This window comes from Oncorhynchus mykiss, chromosome 1 (genome assembly GCF_013265735.2).
Source record: "Oncorhynchus mykiss isolate Arlee chromosome 1, USDA_OmykA_1.1, whole genome shotgun sequence".
NCBI lineage: Eukaryota > Metazoa > Chordata > Actinopteri > Salmoniformes > Salmonidae > Oncorhynchus > Oncorhynchus mykiss.
The window spans coordinates 7,740,764-7,761,404 of NC_048565.1; the positions used below are offsets into that span (position 1 = coordinate 7,740,764).

The 20,641-nt window shown below is 44.7% G+C and overlaps 1 protein-coding gene across 2 annotated transcripts in view; it reads left to right on the plus strand.

Moving 5' to 3' along the window:
* The first annotated feature begins 798 nt into the window (after window positions 1–798).
* LOC110528753 (calmodulin-regulated spectrin-associated protein 2) overlaps window positions 799–20,641 on the plus strand; it is a 98,373-nt gene continuing 78,530 nt past the window's right edge. For both annotated transcript variants that reach the window (XM_036985747.1, XM_036985790.1), the window contains exons 1-2: window positions 799–1,529; window positions 14,069–14,610. In XM_036985747.1, the coding sequence (XP_036841642.1) occupies window positions 1,388–1,529; window positions 14,069–14,610 (684 nt within the window). In that variant the 5' untranslated portion in view covers window positions 799–1,387. The remainder of the gene's footprint in view (window positions 1,530–14,068; window positions 14,611–20,641) is intronic.

Here is a 20,641-nt window from a genome sequence, read left to right on the forward strand (position 1 = left end):
TGCTTCTACACCTGCATTGCTTGCTGTTTGGGGTTTTAGGCTGGGTTTCTGTACAGCACTTTGTGACATCAACTGATGTAAGAAGGGCTATATAAATACATTTGATTGATTTACAAACATGTCAGAAGCACATTGACATGTTGACATAGCAGCAAATCTCACATCGAAGTGGTTTCAATGAATAATGTTGAGTTCAACTAGCCTAATTGTATCAATGATGATGCATACTAGGACTACAAATCCACATAATAAAGGAATGATGCATTATATATCATGTAAATACTTGCAACTGACAATACAAGGCTGAACCACAACAAATGATTAAGCAAATTCATCAAGGTTGTATCTGAATTTTTGTTCAAACTTAGTTATTGATATACCCTTGTTCTGTTCAATGTTCTCTAACTATATATGACTCTAAATACCCCCAAGTCATGTTGTTAAGTAAGTTCAAAATAATAAAATATTTAAAAAAAGAGCTGACACCATTCAAATCAATAAGGGTTTGGAACTTTAAAGCCAATGATCTCAGAATCATATTTTTGCAGATAGAACCGTATAGTCCCAAACTCGACAGGCTAATCTATTTCATTGGTTAGTTAGAATGTGTATATATCCAGGGATGCGTTTTACATATAAACAGACAGAACATAGGCATTTTATCCAAACAAATCAAGCTATGTATGCGATGCGTAGATTCTGTCCAATTTCTAACTGTAGTAAAAGCATGCTGGCCTCTTTTGATGTTGTGCAGAAATGGCTGGGTGGTACGCGCACGCGCAATAGTGCAGCCCTTTCTTAGCCACAGTGCGGCAGGAGAACCGCAACAAGCGAGGAAAAGCAGAGGGGAACCAACTTGTGTTTGAAAACAAAGACTTGAATGGGAATCGGATTGTTTTGTCTCTGTCTGAAGAAAATATGCGCCTTCCTCAGTGAGATTCTTCTGAAATAGGTTGACAGCTATTAGGCGAACCCCATTTAAACTGGGGCGTATTCATTACGCCGATTCTGTTGCAAAACTTTTCTTAAAAGTAAGCAAACGGAACGAAACGGGGAGGGACCTACCTGAATTTCTCCAATAGAAACTCTGTTTGGACTAATGATTACAACCCAGGTAGCAGCAGAATGGCAGAAAAATACAGACAGAGTCGCTAATTGCACTATTCATTTTGACTCAAAGGAGTTAGACAATACCATACCGATGGTTTGCAGTCAACCCTCCATGTCTGCTCCAACGAATTGTACATTTACATAGGCAATTGAAGGCTGGCAAATCAAGTAACGTGTGGTGCATTCAATTCCATTATGGTGGGATGTCATCGACTTCTATTGCGACATAGTTAGTAATCATTGTGTTTGCCGAAGGCTGTTGACACTTCAGGGTGTTATGATGGGTGAAGTGACGGACGCCAGGGAAATTAAAAATACCTTTATTGTTCCCGCAATAAAGTCTTCCGATCACTATGATTGTTCTCGAGCAAAAATCTACTGTAGCCTCACGTGGCTGGTGGCCAAAGCATTTGGGACAGGTAGGTGGTGTTCTGTTTTTATAAATTGCATGGTTTCATTTAGTTTGTCAATAATTACATCTATTTAGTTTTTCAAACATATTTGTCAGCAATGTGGCTGTTTTCCCCATTGCAATATTATAGCTCAGCTATACAAATAACACACACCACACCATTCAAGCTAACAAGATATGCATTTTTAAAGTGCAATTGATGTGTATGTTGTATTTATATATACACTGTAAAACCACTGTATTTAGATTCCCTGAGAGAAGCATCCATCCAAAACGAACAGGCATCATTCTCAAATAGACCTCTGCTAATTAAGAACCAGAACAGCTGCGTGATCAATTCTTATCTAGTTCAGTTCCGTTCATTGGCAGTGGGCTATAAACATGAGGGTGTGAAGTGAAACGGTGCCACAGATTGTGAATGTTTCCTGCTTGAGAGCTATGACTCTTGAGTATGACACCACCCACACCATAATATCAGATCTAGATGGCTGGTGATGCCAACCTACATTCACAATCAAATGGCTATAGGTGTTACCATGGTTATAGTTGTTACCATGGTTATCAGTAAGCCTCTATAGTAAGAGCATGTGACTCTTATTATGTCTAACAGTAAAGATAATGTTGATACTCGGGTTCACATTGGTGGCTATATCTACAGTAGACCTAGTTACAGTATTAGTCACGAGAGTCACATTTGAGGCTACCGTAGTAACAAATAGCAGAGTAGTAATAGGTGTGTTTGGATAGCCATTTAGGTACTTCAACAAAGACAACAGTTTTATGTGGTGGTAATATAAATTCATTTGGACATACATTTGAGTCTGAACACAAACCTTTTGTCACTTTGTAGGGGGGTGTACAGACCATTTTATATATATATATATATATATATATATATATATATATATATATATAAGATGTGAATTATCACCAATCCAATTGTTTTCCACATCACCCCATTGCTCTAAACTGCATTGAGTCCCAATAGTCACTGATGACCAGATTAGAGATCTCATGACTCATCTGTGAAGCAAGGCCCAGCTCAATGATGTGGAATGTAGCTTGAAGCTGGTCAAGAGGTACTTGTGTGGGTCTGGTTTCCCGGATACAGATTGATAGTAGACCTTTGGCTAAAAAGCATGTTCAATCGAGATTCTCCACTGATAGAGCATTTTAGTCTAGGCTTAATCTGTGCCTGGGAATCTGGCTCTAGGGGTCTTTTCAATACATTTTAATTACTGCACCTTGAGTTTCATTCCAAGACATGCAGTATTGCTATACGCCTCATAGTCACGGGGACAATATGTGACCTTTTGAAAGCAGTTCAAACAGCACACGTTCTGGGAGAAAATACTTCACATCTTATACTCTCTTCTCTGATCTGTTTTGATCCTTGGGTTTGGTAATAGCCAGCAGTTTGCCTGAAGGATGATTGTCTTGTATAACCTACTCTGTGTACTCAAGCCTACTGTTTGTTAAAGGCCATAGAGCAGATGCAGAGATTGCTTTACTGAAGGGAACATAGTAGTTGGGGCGGCAGGTGGCCTAGTGGTTAGAGGGGGGGCGGCAGGTGGCCTAGTGGTTAGAGGGGGGGCGGCAGGTATCCTAGTGGTTAGAGCGTTGGGTCAGTAACCGAAAAGTTGCTGGATCAAATCCCCGAGCTGACAAGGTCATTGTGCCCCTGAGCAAGGCAGTTAACCCTCTATTCCCCAGACGTGGATGTCGATTTTAAGGCAACCCCCCCCCCCCCCCCGCAATTCTCTGATTCAGAGGGGTTGGGTTAAATGCGGTAGACACATTTCAGTTGAATGTGTTCAGTTGTACAACTGACTAGGTCTCCCCCTTTCCCACTGCACCATCTGCTCACTGATGCAAGACAATTAATTATGTTTCATGTCCTCATTGTGCTTTGAAATAGCCAGTCTAGTCAAATATGTACGCTAATACTGTTATTTTGGTTCATTTATTTATGTATGTCGTATTTGCACGAGGTTAGTGTCAAAGGGGCGGCAGGATAGCCTAGTGGTTAGAACGTTGGACTAATAACCAAAAGGTTGCCAGATCAAATCCCTGAGTTGACAAAAAATCTGTCGTTCTGCCACTGAACAAGGCAGTGAAAAAAACTGAAAAAACTGAAAAAAACAATTTGTTTTTAACTGACTTGCCTACTTAAATAAAGGAAAAAAAATGTGAATGTGCCAAATGTAAGGAGATGTATGGGGTGTACATGTCTCCTCAGATACAAAGCTAATGTCTGATATGAGACTTTAATAGTTGGACTAGATACAATAACCATTGTTCACTAACATAACTTTTGATAAGATGTTAGAAGTTGTAAAGATACAGTGCATTTGCAAAGTATTCAGACCCCGTGACTTTTTCCACATTTTGTTACGTTTACAGCCTTATTCTAAAATTGATTTCAATTATTATTATTTTTCCTCATCAATCTACACAAAATACCCCATAATGACAAAGGGAAAACAGGTTTTTAGAAATGTTTGCTAAACAGAATGATCTTATTTACGTAAGTATTCAGACCCTTTGCTATGAGACTAAAAATTGAGCTCAGGTGCATCCTGTTTCCATTTATCATCCTTGAGATGGTTCTACAATTTGATTGGAGTCCACCTGTGGTAAATTGAATTGATTGGACATGATTTGAAAAGGCACACACCTGTCTATATAAGGTCCCAGAGTTGACAGTGTATGTCAGAGCAAAAACCAAGCCATGAGGTTGAAGGAATTGTGTCGAGGCACAGATCTGGGGGAGGGTACCAAAAAATGTCTGCAGTATTGAACGTCCCCAAGAACACAGTGGCCTCCATCGTTCTTAAATGGAAGAAGTTTGGAACCACCATGACTCTACCTAGAGCTGGCCTCCTGGCTAAACTGAGCAATCGGGGGAGAAGGGCTTTGGTTAGGGAGGTGACCAAGAACATGAATATCACTCTGACAGAGCTTCAGAGTTCCTCTGTGGAGATGGGAGAACCTTCCAGAATGACAACAACCCTAAGCATACAGCCAAGACAACGCAGCAGGCTTCTGGACAAGTTTCTGAATGTCCTTGTATGGCCCAGCCAGAGCCCAGACTTGAAGCTGATCTAACATCACTTTAGAGACCTGAAAAATCCAAAAACCAACAGCCCTGGCGTTCCAAGCACCGTGCCCTACCAACTGAGCCACACGGGACCACTGACAGTATGAATAAGAACAATAAATGGACGAGAAAGTTACATCAATTCTGACACACGTATCTAATACACTGGCATACGATTCAGAGAGTAACTGCCTGTAAATCAATCCCATTCAAACTCCCAACTGTTGTCATGAAAAGTTGCGTCTGTATTCAAATAGCATCTAAAAGTAGCCTTGGTCCAGGATCAGGTCCCCTCTGTACTTTTATAAGGTGTATTCGTTATGCTCTAAAAGGGAAAAACTGATCCTGAATCAGCCCTCCTTCGCTTAGAGTCTTTGTATTTAATTTGCCCTCTGTTTGCGCTTGTTTTTAATGCCCTACGTTGACTATTAGATCTGGGAGTGAAAAAAAACAACAACTGCGCTTTGAATCTAGCACAACCTCGACAAGACATCTGTTTTGTATTCCTTTGACCAACTGAACAGATCGTCTTGTCTTAGCTGTTATTCATAAAGACCGACACAGATCTACACACTGTAGCATAGTAGAACAGTCAAATACATCCTCATTCCCGAGAACACTCGGGTAGGAGTACAACCTTACTCTGTTTTTTTGAGTGGAACATCTCATTTAATTAATTGCACCAATTTGATTGGGGGGCTATATGTATCAAGCACCTCCGTGAAGGAGTAATCAAGTCCCCTTCATCCTTGTTATTTGATTCGCTGTCATCTAAAAGTTAAATCTGACCCTGAATCAGCACTCTTACTTTGAGACACTTGATACAATTGGCCCCTTGACCAAGGGTGATGCAGTTGTATTCGGGCCTCGGAGAGACAGAACATTCTACTGCGGTTGCCAGTGTGCCGATTTTAGGTTTTGTTGCTCTGTAATATTGGAAAATGCATGAGCTTCTAACCAGATCCCTCCGTGTGCTGTATTTTCAATTGGGTCTGAATGAAATGGGATGATTCCAAAAATACCGTCTCATGTTCCCAAAGGTAGAGAGGCAGATCTGGTCTTCAGATCCCAGCGTACACTGCTACCGCTCAGAATACTTTCAGGCGCATAAGCAATTAAGCAGAGTTTGAGAGCACACACACATACACACACACACAGAGAGAGATAATACATCTGGAATATATCAAATTTCGGTGTTGTCGGATTGCAATGGGAACCTATGTGGAACATATAATGCAGTTCTGCTCAGCACTTGAGGTAGGAGAGGTTAGAGAGGTTAGAGACTTGAGGTAGGGGAGGTTAGAGACTTGAGGTAGGGGAGGTTAGAGACTTGAGGTAGGGGAGGTTAGAGACTTGAGGTAGGGGAGGTTAGAGACTTGAGGTAGGGGAGGTTAGAGACTTGAGGTAGGGGAGGTTAGAGACTTGAGGTAGGGGAGGTTAGAGACTTGAGGTAGGGGAGGTTAGAGACTTGAGGTAGGGGAGGTTAGAGACTTGAGGTAGGGGAGGTTAGAGACTTGAGGTAGGGGAGGTTAGAGACGTGAGGTAGGAGAGGTTAGAGACGTGAGGTAGGAGAGGTTAGAGACGTGAGGTAGGAGAGGTTAGAGACGTGAGGTAGGAGAGGTTAGAGACGTGAGGTAGGAGAGGTTAGAGACGTGAGGTAGGAGAGGTTAGAGACTTGACTCAGACTCGCCCTGATAGACTTACCTAAAGTGACCTATTGACAAGTAGGGAGTTCTGTTTTTTTCCCTTTACCCCTTTGTGAATGCTACTATTTATACTATCCTTTGTGGCTCGTCCTATACGGCAGGTCCAGTGAGAGAGGAGTAGGCTATCCCTTGTCAATGTAGATTATTTGATCAAGGTGGGCATTATGGTGTCATCGCCTCAAAGGACTCTAGCCCCATCCCTAACCTTTATTTACTGTCCTCACCTCTGGGAGCCGCATCCACCCCTCCGATTGATCCCCTGGGAGCCGCGTCCAACCCTCCGATTGATCCTCTGGGAGCCGCGTCCACCCCTCCGATTGATCCTCTGGGAGCCGTGTCCACCCCTCCGATTGATCCTCTGGGAGCCTGGGTCCACCCCTCCGATTGATCCTCTGGGAGCCGCGTCCACCCCTCCGATTGATCCTCTGGGAGCCTGGGTCCACCCCTCCGATTGATCCTCTGGGAGCCTGGGTCCACCCCTCCGATTGATCCTCTGGGAGCGGCGTCCACCCCTCCGATTGATCCTCTGGGAGCGGCGTCCACCCCTCCGATTGATCCTCTGGGAGCGGCGTCCACCCCTCCGATTGATCCTCTGGGAGCGGCGTCCACCCCTCCGATTGATCCTCTGGGAGCCGCGTCCACCCCTCCGATTGATCCTCTGGGAGCCGCGTCCACCCCTCCGATTGATCCTCTGGGAGCCGCGTCCACCCCTCCGATTGATCCTCTGGGAGCCGCGTCCACCCCTCCGATTGATCCTCTGGGAGCCGCGTCCACCCCTCCGATTGATCCTCTGGGAGCCGCGTCCACCCCTCCGATTGATCCTCTGGGAGCCGCGTCCACCCCTCCGATTGATCCTCTGGGAGCCGCGTCCACCCCTCCGATTGATCCTCTGGGAGCCGCGTCCACCCCTCCGATTGATCCTCTGCAGAGGTGTAAAGCACTTAAGTAAAAATGATTTAAAGTACTACTTAAGTAGTTTTTGGGGGTATTTGTATATTTACTATTTATATCTTTGACTACTTTTACTCCACTACCTTCCTAAAGAAAATTATGTAATTTTTACTCCTTGCATTTTCCCTGACACCCAAAAGTACTCGTTACATGTTCAATGCTTAGCAGGACGGGAAAATGTCTAATTCACGCACTTATCAAGAGAACATCCCTGGTCATCCTATTACCCTGATCTGGCAGACTCACTAAACACACATGCTTAATTTGTAAATTATGTCTGACTGTTGAAGTGTGCCCCTGGCTATCCGTAAATTGTAAAAAATTATAATAATCGTGCTGGGTTAATATAATTGGAATTTGAAACTATTTATACATTTACTTTGGATACTTAAGTATATTTAAAAACCAAATACTTTTATACTTTTTCTCAAGTAGTATTTTACTGGGTGACTTTCACTTTTACTTGAGTCATTTTCTATTAAGGTATCTTTTCCTTTTTAATCAAGTACGAGAATTGGGTACTTTTTCCACCACTGGTTCTCTGTTGGTCAGTTTGCTTCTTCTCAAGGCGTAGGCCAAGGAGTTGCCCCAAATATAACCACGGAGTCATTCCACCTCAAAACGCACAAGAGGATTTCAACACCCACCATATCAGATTGTTCTGAAGTTGTCTCTGTAGGTAGAAACAATATAAAACATTTCTATTCCAGAAGCATTATTTTGTTGAAATATAATTTCATCTCTGAGAAATCAAGCTAATGGATTGCACCCAAATTGGCCATTTTGTATTTATTTATAGGATTCTTTAATCTACCACAAATACAGTACCTAACATTAGATTTGGACCATCAGTTCCTTCTTTGCAACTTTGGTTAGAAAACCAATAGCTTTTGCTCATGATGAAAATAAATGGTGGGCTCAATTATGTGGTCAATCCACTCCTTTAAATTTTTATTTATTTATTTATTTATTTATTTAACTAGGCAAGTCAGTTAAGAACAAATTCTTATTTACAATGACGGCCTACCCCAGCCAAACATGGACGACGCTGGGCCAATTCTGTGCCGCTCTATGGGACTCCCAATCACAGCCGGATGTGATACAGCCTGGATACGAACCAGGGACTGTAGTGACGCCTCTTGCACGGAGACGCAGTGCCTTAGACCGCTGCGACACTCAAGTGTCCTCAATGAAAGCGATTCAGTTTGTCCTTCACTTAGTAACCTAGTGCTTCAACCCAACTCCTTGAAGAGTCCAACAAATGGAAGCTGTCAGAGTGCTATCTGCGCAATTCTCATATGAAGACTTTTCCTACAAGCTCCAAGCTTTGATGGCGAAATGGGCTAGTGACTAAAATGTTGTGATAATAAATAAAATAGTACAATTATAATGCATTGTATGTTTTTCATTAAAATGTTAAGAGAACATCGCTATATGTAGTGGGATTAGTGATACTTACCATTTAACCAAACCCAATAGCAATACAAAACAGTAAACAGTGTATGTTTGGGACTTTTACCATTGAACACTTTAAAAATAAAGTACAAATATGTTTGATGTCTTCTGTGTCCATATGAATAACCCCTATGATGTAACTGGAATGATGAGATAGATGTTCTTCTTCTCTGTTTTTGATGAGAGAGATGTTCTTCTTCTCCGTTTTTGATGAGAGAGATGTTCTTCTTCTCTGTTTTTGATGAGATAGATGTTCTTCTTCTCTGTTTTTGATGAGATAATGTTCTTCTTCTCTGTTTTTGATGAGAGAGATGTTCTTCTTCTCTGTTTTTGATGAGATAGATGTTCTTCTTCTCTGTTTTTGATGAGAGAGATGTTCTTCTCTGTTTTTGATGAGAGAGATGTTCTTCTTCTCTGTTTTTGATGAGATAGAGGTTCTTCTTCTCTGTTTTTGATGAGAGAGATGTTCTTCTCTGTTTTTGATGAGATAATGTTCTTCTTCTCTGTTTTTGATGAGAGAGATGTTCTTCTTCTCTGTTTTTGTTTTATTGTTTCACTGCCATACTGTGTTGGATCTTGTCCAGCCATCTTGTCTCAAGAGGACCACAATGGAAATAAGTCCCAGACTTGATTGTGTGTTATCCTCCATGATTTTATTCATGTGCATGTATGGCTTTTTCAGGTTTTATGTGTGCTTGTTTTTTTTTTAATGGTCGAACTAAGGACCACTTTCTCTGTAAATAGGAGTAACAACATGAATTTGTGCATGATTCAGGAATAATGCGGTGAGACTCGTGTTTCACCATCAGCGGAGGAAAGGGAGAGCGGAGGGATGTTGAGAGGTGGACCTGCTGCTCTCTCCCTCCACTGAGACTGACCCTCGGCCTGCTGCTCTCTCCCTCCACTGAGACTGACCCTCAGCCTGCTGCTCTCTCCCTCCACTGAGACTGACCCTCAGCCTGCTGCTCTCTCCCTCTGCTGAGACTGACCCTCAGCCTGCTGCTCTCTCCCTCCACTGAGACTGACCCTCAGCCTGCTGCTCTCTCCCTCCACTGAGACTGACCCTCAGCCTGCTGCTCTCTCCCTCTGCTGAGACTGACCCTCAGCCTGCTGCTCTCTCCCTCCACTGAGACTGACCCTCAGCCTGCTGCTCTCTCCCTCCACTGAGACTGACCCTCAGCCTGCTGCTCTCTCCCTCTGCTGAGACTGACCCTCAGCCTGCTGCTCTCTCCCTCCACTGAGACTGACCCTCGGCCTGCTGCTCTCTCCCTCCACTGAGACTGACCCTCGGTCTGCTGCTCTCTCCCTCCACTGAGACTGACCCTCGGTCTGCTGCTCTCTCCCTCCACTGAGACTGACCCTCAGCCTGCTGCTCTCTCCCTCCACTGAGACTGACCCTCGGTCTGCTGCTCTCTCCCTCCACTGAGACTGACCCTCGGTCTGCTGCTCTCTCCCTCCACTGAGACTGACCCTCGGTCTGCTGCTCTCTCCCTCCACTGAGACTGACCCTCAGCCTGCTGCTCTCTCCCTCCACTGAGACTGACTGACCCTCAGCCTGCTGCTCTCTCCCTCCACTGAGACTGACCCTCGGTCTGCTGCTCTCTCCCTCCACTGAGACTGACCCTCGGTCTGCTGCTCTCTCCCTCCACTGAGACTGACCCTCGGTCTGCTGCTCTCTCCCTCCACTGAGACTGACCCTCGGTCTGCTGCTCTCTCCCTCCACTGAGACTGACCCTCGGTCTGCTGCTCTCTCCCTCCACTGAGACTGACCCTCGGTCTGCTGCTCTCTCCCTCCACTGAGACTGACCCTCAGCCTGCTGCTCTCTCCCTCCACTGAGACTGACCCTCAGCCTGCTGCTTTCTCCCTCCACTGAGACTGACCCTCGGTCTGCTGCTCTCTCCCTCCACTGAGACTGACCCTCGGTCTGCTGCTCTCTCCCTCCACTGAGACTGACCATCGGTCTGCTGCTCTCTCCCTCCACTGAGACTGACCCTCAGCCTGCTGCTCTCTCCCTCCACTGAGACTGACCATCGGTCTGCTGCTCTCTCCCTCCACTGAGACTGACCCTCGGTCTGCTGCTCTCTCCCTCCACTGAGACTGACCCTCAGCCTGCTGCTCTCTCCCTCCACTGAGACTGACCCTCAGCCTGCTGCTCTCTCCCTCCACTGAGACTGACCATCGGTCTGCTGCTCTCTCCCTCCACTGAGACTGACCCTCAGCCTGCTGCTCTCTCCCTCCACTGAGACTGACCCTCGGTCTGCTGCTCTCTCCCTCCACTGAGACTGACCATCAGTCTGCTGCTCTCTCCCTCCACTGAGACTGACCCTCGGTCTGCTGCTCTCTCCCTCCACTGAGACTGACCATCGGTCTGCTGCTCTCTCCCTCCGCTGAGACTGACCATCGGTCTGCTGCTCTCTCCCTCTGCTGAGACTGACCATCGGTCTGCTGCTCTCTCCCTCTGCTGAGACTGACCCTCGGTCTGCTGCTCTCTCCCTCCACTGAGACTGACCCTCGGTCTGCTGCTCTCTCCCTCCACTGAGACTGACCCTCAGCCTGCTGCTCTCTCCCTCCACTGAGACTGACCCTCGGTCTGCTGCTCTCTCCCTCCACTGAGACTGACCATCAGTCTGCTGCTCTCTCCCTCCACTGAGACTGACCCTCGGTCTGCTGCTCTCTCCCTCCACTGAGACTGACCATCGGTCTGCTGCTCTCTCCCTCCGCTGAGACTGACCATCGGTCTGCTGCTCTCTCCCTCCGCTGAGACTGACCATCGGTCTGCTGCTCTCTCCCTCCGCTGAGACTGACCCTCGGTCTGCTGCTCTCTCCCTCCACTGAGACTGACCCTCGGTCTGCTGCTCTCTCCCTCCACTGAGACTGACCATCAGTCTGCTGCTCTCTCCCTCCACTGAGACTGACCCTCGGTCTGCTGCTCTCTCCCTCCACTGAGTCTGACCATCAGTCTGCTGCTCTCTCCCTCCACTGAGACTGACCCTCGGTCTGCTGCTCTCTCCTTCCACTGAGACTGACCCTCGGTCTGCTGCTCTCTCCCTCCACTGAGACTGACCATCAGTCTGCTGCTCTCTCCCTCCACTGAGACTGACCATCAGTCTGCTGCTCTCTCCCTCCACTGAGAATGACCATCGGTCTGCTGCTCTCTCCCTCTGCTGAGACTGACCATTGGTCTGCTGCTCTCTCCCTCTGCTGAGACTGACCATCGGTCTGCTGCTCTCTCCCTCCACTGAGACTGACCATCAGATGCAGGCACCACCAGCCCATAAAAAAATGCAAATTATTTTAATGTATGCTCATTCAGCTGTGCTTTACAAGTCATCCAACAATGGATCTATTACTGTTTTAATCATATAGCCTACCTCAAATTTTGAAATATATATTTTTTTAAATGTCCCGAACAACAATGCATTGGCAGGGCAATTCAAGCAAAGCCAATATGCAGTGATACTGTATTGGGCCTATAGTCTACTGCACACATCTCATTGCTACAGAACTGTTTATAATTGGTTAATGTTGCATAGGCTTACGTTTTTTTTAAGTTTAAGCAATTGTGATCAAATCAACACAAAATTAGCCACTTTCAATGCAACATACCAAAACAAAACAAACTATGCAAGAGATTTTGTTGTAGGCAGAACGCATCGGAGTAAGATTCTATTGCAATGACAAGCACTACTCGAGCCCGTTCTCTAAACAGACCAGTGCGCTATAACCAGTCAGACCTGCAGTAGGCCTATATGTAAATAGACCATTGCCATATATGGAACTGTGCCATTCACTTTGAACTGGACTGTGTTTACAGTATGAGCGATCTTGAGTAGATGTGCTTGTTTTGAGATCAAAGTGAAAGCTGCATGTAGCCACGTGTGCACATTTGTTTATATCCTTTTCTAGTTAGTGAGTTATTAGCCCAGTTATAGAGCAATTTTTGTATTAGAGAGGCAGTGTTGTATTTTGAGACCGGCTTGAATAAGCTACGCAGCCAATAGGCAGAGGGTAGCATAATTTGTCTGATTCTCTGTAATAATGGTATGGGAATAATAATGCATTTTATAAAGTGTTTTATTGTATCAAACAACACAACATTTTCAGTCACTCTGGTAGGCCCTACATTATGATCAAATAGCCACAGTAGGCTACTACTTGGCTACTGCAGACCTCAAATTTGCTCATCGCTGAATTTTTTGAATACGATGTAATTAATTGAAATATTTGAATATGATATAAATTATGTACATTGAAAGTGTCAATTTGGGTGCAATCAATTTCTAAGAGATCATATTAAATGTCAACAAAATAATGTTTCAGGAATGCTCATCTTCGAACTACTAAAAAAAACGATTTCAGAAAAATCTGGCTTGCTAAAATGACGCTGAAACAGGGTCAGATTAATCCTTCATCCCGCTAAAGGTTTAGGTAAGGACTGTTGGTAATCTGATCCTAGATCTGCAATTAAGAGCAACTTCTACCTCAAGTACCCTTTGGTGACCTTGTTGTTAATTAGCTAGCGTGTCTCTGTTTATGAGCTGCTGACTTGGTCTGTCTAATATGATCCCCAGAGTGGTGTGAGGGTGGATGAAGGGTGTGAAGCTGAGAAGTTCCCTCTTACTGTGGCTTCACCGATCATAATGAACACCCATCTGCTCTGTGTGTGTGTGTGGCAGAGTGTTACGGTACATCGTGAAGGAATCAAATCTACTTTCAGCCACACTCCTAACGTGCAGCTCCTTGAGTGGTGTGAAAATGTGGTTATTTTATAGCTTTTTGTTTTGTGGATACAGAGTCTCTGGTTTTTATACCGTCCCCATTTTCTCAACACCCTGTGAAAGTCTGACAAGGAAGAAATACATTCTTGAACTCCAGGCCAACTGATATATATATATATATATACACACACACACTGATCAGGTTCCTTTCCTACTGTAGTTTCCATGGTAACACACATTGCAGTTAATCCATAGTGTATTTCATAACGGGAATAACCACCATGTCTTTTGGATGAGGAAACAATGAAGTAGACTCAATTACTATCAGTCATGTTGACTTGTTCAATACTATATTGACACCCTAATCTCGTTTATATCAGGAACAACAACACTCTATCAGGTACTATGAGCTGGTTTAGGAGTGGAACGGTTGTCTAGTTAACGGGTAACTACTGCGCATGATTCCCTTTTGCATTACAACATTTAGAAAGTTAATTATACATTTTTCCTGGGAGCAAATGGTATATTCAGCGATTCACTCTTGACTTAGAAAAATGTAGTATGTGCCAAAGCGTATTCTCTCTTTTGACCTCTCTACCTCTCCCTCCTAAACAGACAGTGTCCCGGCCGACCTGAAGGAGCCCTTCTACACAGACCAGTATGAACAGGAGCATCTGAAGCCTGCAGTAGTCAGCCTACTGCTGTCTGCTGAGCTCTACTGCAGAGCCGGGAGCCTCATCCTGACAAGTGGAGGTCGCGATGCGGTCACCCAGCCCCTGGTTGGTCGCGATGCGGTCACCCAGCCCCTGGTTGGTCGCGATGCGGTCACCCAGCCCCTGGTTGGTCGCGATGCGGTCACCCAGCCCCTGGTTGGTCGCGATGCGGTCACCCAGCCCCTGGTTGGTCGCGATGCGGTCACCCAGCCCCTGGTTGGTCGCGATGCGGTCACCCAGCCCCTGGTTGGTCGCGATGCTGTCACCCAGCCCCTGGTTGGTCGCGATGCTGTCACCCAGCCCCTGGTTGGTCGCGATGCTGTCACCCAGCCCCTGGTTGGTCACGATGCTGTCATCCAGGCCCTGGCCCAGAAGGGACTCCACGTCACAGACCAGACGAGGCTGGTTACTGAGAGAGACCTCCGCAAGAGGCCCCTACAGATGGTAAGAGAGAGGGGTTGGGTTGGGGGATAGTGTGTGGCTGTGGGTCTGGCTACTGTGGATCTCTTTCCCTCCATGTTTTTTTGTGACTTCTTTCAGTCTGTTTTAGTGTCTTTTAGTGTCTATCTCTCTCTTTGTCTTGCTATCTGCATCTGTCTTTCTCTCTCATCTCTGTACTTCTCTATAGCCTAGGTCTTCTCGTTGTGACTTTTATTGAAGCAGTCTCCACCTGCAGGATTTGATTGGCATGGTTTTACCGGAATTACTTGAAACTCCCCTGGCCTAATCAGAATACCCTCATAAGCATAAGAATGTTAATGCCCAGTACCCACATCGTTTTGAAATCAGCCCACTATTTTTTAGGGTGGACTGTCTCTGTCTGTCTCTGTCTGTCTCTGTCTGTCTCTGTCTGTCTGTCTTGTCTTGTCTGGTCTAAGTAAGTAGTAGCTGTCTGTATCTCTACTACTCTTTCTCTCTATTCCCCTGTTTTATCTTTTATCTTTCAGCCTCTTTCCATGAGGCTTTGGTCAAACGGGGGGTATATAGGGAACCTGCTGTTTCCTGAAGTCCACTATCAGCTCCTTCGTTTTGTTGCTGTTGAGGGAGAGATTATTTTCCTGGCACCACTCTGCCAGGGCCCTCACCTCCTCCCTGTAGGCTGTCTTGTCATTGCTGATAATCAGGCCTACTACTGTTGTGTCGTCTGCAAACTTGATGATTGTGTTAGAGGCGTGTGTGGCCACGGGGTCATGGGTGAACAGGGAGTACAGGAGTGGGCTGAGCAAGCACCCTTGTGGGGCCACTGTGTTGAGGATCAGTGAAGTGGAGGTGTTGTTTCCTACCTTTACCATCTGGGAGTGGCCCGTCAGCAACTCCAGGACCCAGTTGCACAGGGCGGGGTTCAGATCCAGGGCCTCGAGCTTAATGATGAGCTTGGAGGGTACTATGGTGTTAAAGGCTGAGCTGTAGTCAATGAACAGCATTCTTACATAGGTATTCCTCTTGTCCCGATGGGAACAGGGCAGTGCGATGGCAATTGCATCATCTGTGGATCTATTGGGGCAGTAAGCAAAAGGGTGTCTAGGGTGTCCGGTAAGGTAGAGGTGATAACTAGCCTCTCAAAGCACTTCATGATGACATTTTGTTCAGTTACATTTTCTTGAAGCAAGTGGAGAAAACAGACTGGGACAGGGAGAGATTGAATATGTCCGTAAACACTCCAGCCAGCTGGTCTGCGCATGTGCTGAGGACGCGGCTAGAGATGTCATCTGGGCCGACAGCCTTGCGAGGGTTAACACGCTTAAATGTCTTACTCACGTAGGCCACGGAGAACGATAGCCCACAGTCCCTGGGAGCAGGCCACAATGGTGGCACTGTGTTATCCTCAAAGCGGGCGAAGAAGGTGTTTAGCTTGTCCGGGAACAAGTCCTCGGTCTCTGCGACATGGCTGGTTTTCCCTTTGTGATTGTCTGTAGACCCTGCCATATACGTCTCATGTTTGAGCCATTGATTTGTGACTCCACTTTGTCTCTGCACTGACGTTTTGCCTGTACTGACGTTGTTGAATAGACCTTTAGCACGGGTACTTCCTTGAGTTTCTACCTATAGGAAGGGAGGAGCAAAATGGAGTCATGATCTGATTTGCCGAAGGGAGGGTGGGGGAGGGCTTTGTAGCCATCCCGGAAGGTGGAGTAACAGTGATCGAGAGTTTTTCCAGAGCCAGTATACAGTGTGTTGATAGAACTTCAGTAGTGTTTTTCTCAAATTTGCATTGTAAAAATCCCCAGCTACAATAAATGCGACCTCAGGATATGTGGTTTCCACTTTGCAAAAAGTCCAGTGTAGTTCCTTGAGGGCTGCCATGGTATCGGCTTGAGGGGGAATATACACGGCTGTGACTATAACCGAAGAGAATTCTCTTGGGAGTTAATACGGTCAGCCTTTGATTGTGAGGTATTCTAGGTCGGGTGAACAAAAGGACTTGAGTTTCTGTATGTTATCACAATCACACCATGAGTAGTTAATCATGAAACATACACCACAGCCTTTCTTCTTCCCCGAGAGTTCTTTATTCCTGTCTGCGCGATGTACTGAGAACCCAGCTGGCTGTATGGACGGGGACAGTATATCCAGAGAGAGCCATGATTCCATGAAACAGAGTATGTTACAGTCCCTGATGTCTCTCTGGAAGGAGATCCTCGCCCTGAGCTCATCTACTTTATTGTCCAGAGACTGAACATTAGCGAGTAATATACTCGGAAGCGGTGGAGGGTGTGCGTGCCTCCTGAGTCGGACTAAGAGTCCACTTCGAATACCTCTTCCTGGCCGGTGGTGTCTTGGAGCAGCCTCGGGAAAATTTCAATTGCCTTGGAGGGTACGAACAAAGGATCCAATTCGTGAAAGTCGTATTTCTGGTCGTAATGCTGGTGAGTTACCGCCGCTCTGATATCCAGAAGTTATTTCCGTAATCCAGAAGTTATTTCTGTAATAACACAAAAATACATTCTGGGCTAATAATAAGAAATAAAACGCACACAAAAAAACAAATACTACAAAGTTGCACGAGAAGCAGAGCTGCCATGTCTGTCGGTGCCACCTTACACAGACCTGTAGGCTGTCTCATGACAGAAAGGACTAGGCTAGGCAGGCAGCCCTATTGAGTTGAAATGAGAAGCAATCATTATGCCATGTCTCAGTCACAATAGGAGGCCTTTTTTCGCCTGATTGGTTTTGGCTTGAGGCATGATCATCAAACAGTGTGTCACAACGTCAATCTTCTTTTGGTACAATGTTTTTTTTATTTTAATTGAATATGCAAATGAGGCGGTTGTTCAAATTCCTAGTTTTTCACTGATTGACATTTTGTTTACTCTACCCTCTCCTCGTTGACTATTTGCATAAGTAATTGTCAACCATAATTCCGTTGTGTTTCGCTTGTATTGCTGTCCTAATACCAGTCACTATCGACTGCTAACAGTATGACATTTAGTAGAGATTAGGGCACAATTACTGTGTAAAGGACAGTTATGGATGAAGACTGTCATGTAAGTACAATAACCATAATAAGTCTGGTACTTACCAGTCAAAAGTTTTAGAACACCTACTCATTCAAGAGTTTTTCTTTATTTTTACTATTTTCTACATTGTCGAGTAATAGTGAAGACATCAAAACTATGAAATAACACATATGGAATCATGTAGTAACCAAAAAAGTGTGAAACAAGTATGTGACCCGATTTGGGAAACTAGGCAAATGTCGCAAGTCACGACTTCACAGGAGAGCCGTTTGAACATAAAAAAATGTATTTTTTAATCAAAATGATTACCAACACAGATTGAAGAACTCAAATGGACAGAAGCCTTCTATGGCGGACCAATCCGAATTACTCTCTTGGCAATTTTGACAGAAAGTGGCTTCATTTCCATCTAAAGTGTACTGTTAGCTACCTACTGTAGCTAACATTAGCTGGCTGGCTCCCAAGCTGATGTTTTCATTTGTTTCCCAGAGCCGTTTGCTGTTCTAGTTAGCTAACATTGAACATGGTTGGTTAGCTCCCAGCACTGTGTCATTGTTGGCACTGTTCATTGTTGTTTAACTAGCTAACGTTAGCTGGCTGGCTGTACAACACCCATTGAATATGGCCGGTGTCAGTAAACGTCTGCAAAAAAGCGTAATGAAATTGTTGCTTGTTAGGATGTTTTCATGTTATCTAGAGGTAAACTAATCATCGGCCAGAGCCTCAAGTGTGCGCTTCGAGAGCGAAACGAGATGGGTGGGGCTAAAGCTTAAGAGGGTGTGAACGATGCTGAATGGGTGTAGACAAAGAAGAGCTCTTCACTAGATAGCAAAACATTCAAAGGTGATTTTCTCAAAAGTGAGTTTACAAGTTGATCAACTTTCAAAACAGAATTAGTTTCCCATTGTTCCTCAAATACAGTGTATGATACACCATGTTGAAGCTCTGAGTGTCTACTTTTATCTAATGTAAAAAATACCATTTCAAATTTTGCTACACAAGGCCGAATCCATGTGGTGAGTCACATATATTTTATATTCTTCAAAGTAGCCACCCTTTGCCTTGATGACAGCTTTGCACACTCTTGGCATTCTCGAAACCAGCTTCCCCTGGAATGTTTTTCCAACCGTCTTGAAGGAGATCCCACATGCTGAGCACTTGCCTGCTTTTCCTTCACTCTGGTCCAACTCATCCCAAACCATCTCAATTGGGTTGATGTCAGGTGATTTTGGAGGCCAGGTCATCTGATGCAGCACTCCCATCACTCTCCTTGGTCAAATAGCCCTTACACAGCATGGAGGTGTTTTGGGTCATTGTCCTGTTGAATAACAAATTCTAATCCACCTATGCGCAAACCTGATGGGATGACGTATCGCTGCAGAATGCTGTGGTAGACATGATGGTTAAGTGTGACATGATGGTTAAATAAATCACTGAGTGTCACCAGCAAAGCACCCTCACACCATCACACCTCCTCCATGCTTCACGGTGGGAACCACACATGCAGAGATCATCCGTTCATCTACTCTGCGTCTCACAAAGACACGGCGGTTGGAACCAAAAATCTCAAATTTGGACTCATCAGATCAAAGCATAGAGTTCCTCCTGTCTAATGTCCATTACTTGTGTTTCTTGGTCCAAGAAAGTGTCTTCTTCTTATTGGTGTCCTTTAGTAGTGGTTTCTTTGCAGCAATTCGACCCTGAAGGCCTGATTCATGCAGTCTCCTCTGAACAGTTGATGTTGAGATGTGTCTGTTACTTGAACTCTGTGAAGCATTTATTTGGGCTGCAATTTCTGAGGGTCGTAAAGTCTAATGAACGTATCCTCTGCAGCAAAGGTAACTCCGGGTCTTCCTTTCCTGTGGCGGTCCTCATGAGAGCCAGTTTCATCATAGCGCTTGGTTTTTTGCGACTGCACTTGAAGAAACTTTAAGTTCTTGACATTTTCCAGATTGAGCTCCATTCATGTCTTAAAGTAATGATGGACTGTCGTTTCTCTGTGTGCATTTGAGCTGTTCTTGCCATAATATGGACTTGGTATTTTACCAAATAGGGCCATCTTCTGTATACCAACCCTACCTTGTCACAAAACAACTGATTGTCTCAAATGCATTAATTAAGAAGGAAATAAATTCCACATTAACTTTTAACAAGGCACACCTGTTAATTGGAATGCATTCCAGGTGACTACCTGAAGCTGGATGAGAGAATGCCAAATGTGCAAAGCTGTCATCAAGGCAAAGCTGTCATCAAGGCAAAGCTGTCATCAAGGCAAAGGTATTTTGATTTGTTTAACACTTTTTTTGGTTACTACATGATTCTGTATGTGTTATTTCATAGTTTTGATGTCTTCACTATTATTCTACAATGTAGAAAATAGTAAAAATAAAGAAAAACCCTTGGATGAGTAGGTGTGTCCAAAACTTTTGACTGGTACTGTAGATGCCTTCAGAAAGTATTCACAACCTTTACTTTTTCAAAATTGTTTTGTTGTTTTGTTACTAAATTTAAAATGGATCGAATTTATATTTTGTGTCAATGGCCTACACACAATACCCCGTAACGTTACTTTGGAATTATGCTTCCATTTAACACATGAATTCAAAATGAAAAGATTAAATGTCTTAGTCACAGTTTTGACTTGAAAATCTGTTTAAAAATCTGTGGCAAGACTTGAAAATGGCTGTTTTTAAAGTCACCATTGGCCTTAAAAGGAAATCCCTGAGCAGTTTCCTTCTTCTACGCCAACTGAGTTAGGAAGGACCCCTGTATCTTTGTAGTTACTGGGTGTATTGATACACCATACAAAGTGTAATTTTAAGCACCATGCTCAAAGGGATATTCAATATCTGATAAAAAAAAAACATTATAGCCTTCTTTCGTGAGGCATTGGAAAACCTCCCTAGTCTTTATGGCCTGTGTTTGAAATTCACTGCTTGACTGAGGGACATGGGGTGTTGCAGAGCGTGTTGCTCAGCCATATGCATGTACTGGCCTACCTGGTTAAATAAAAGTGA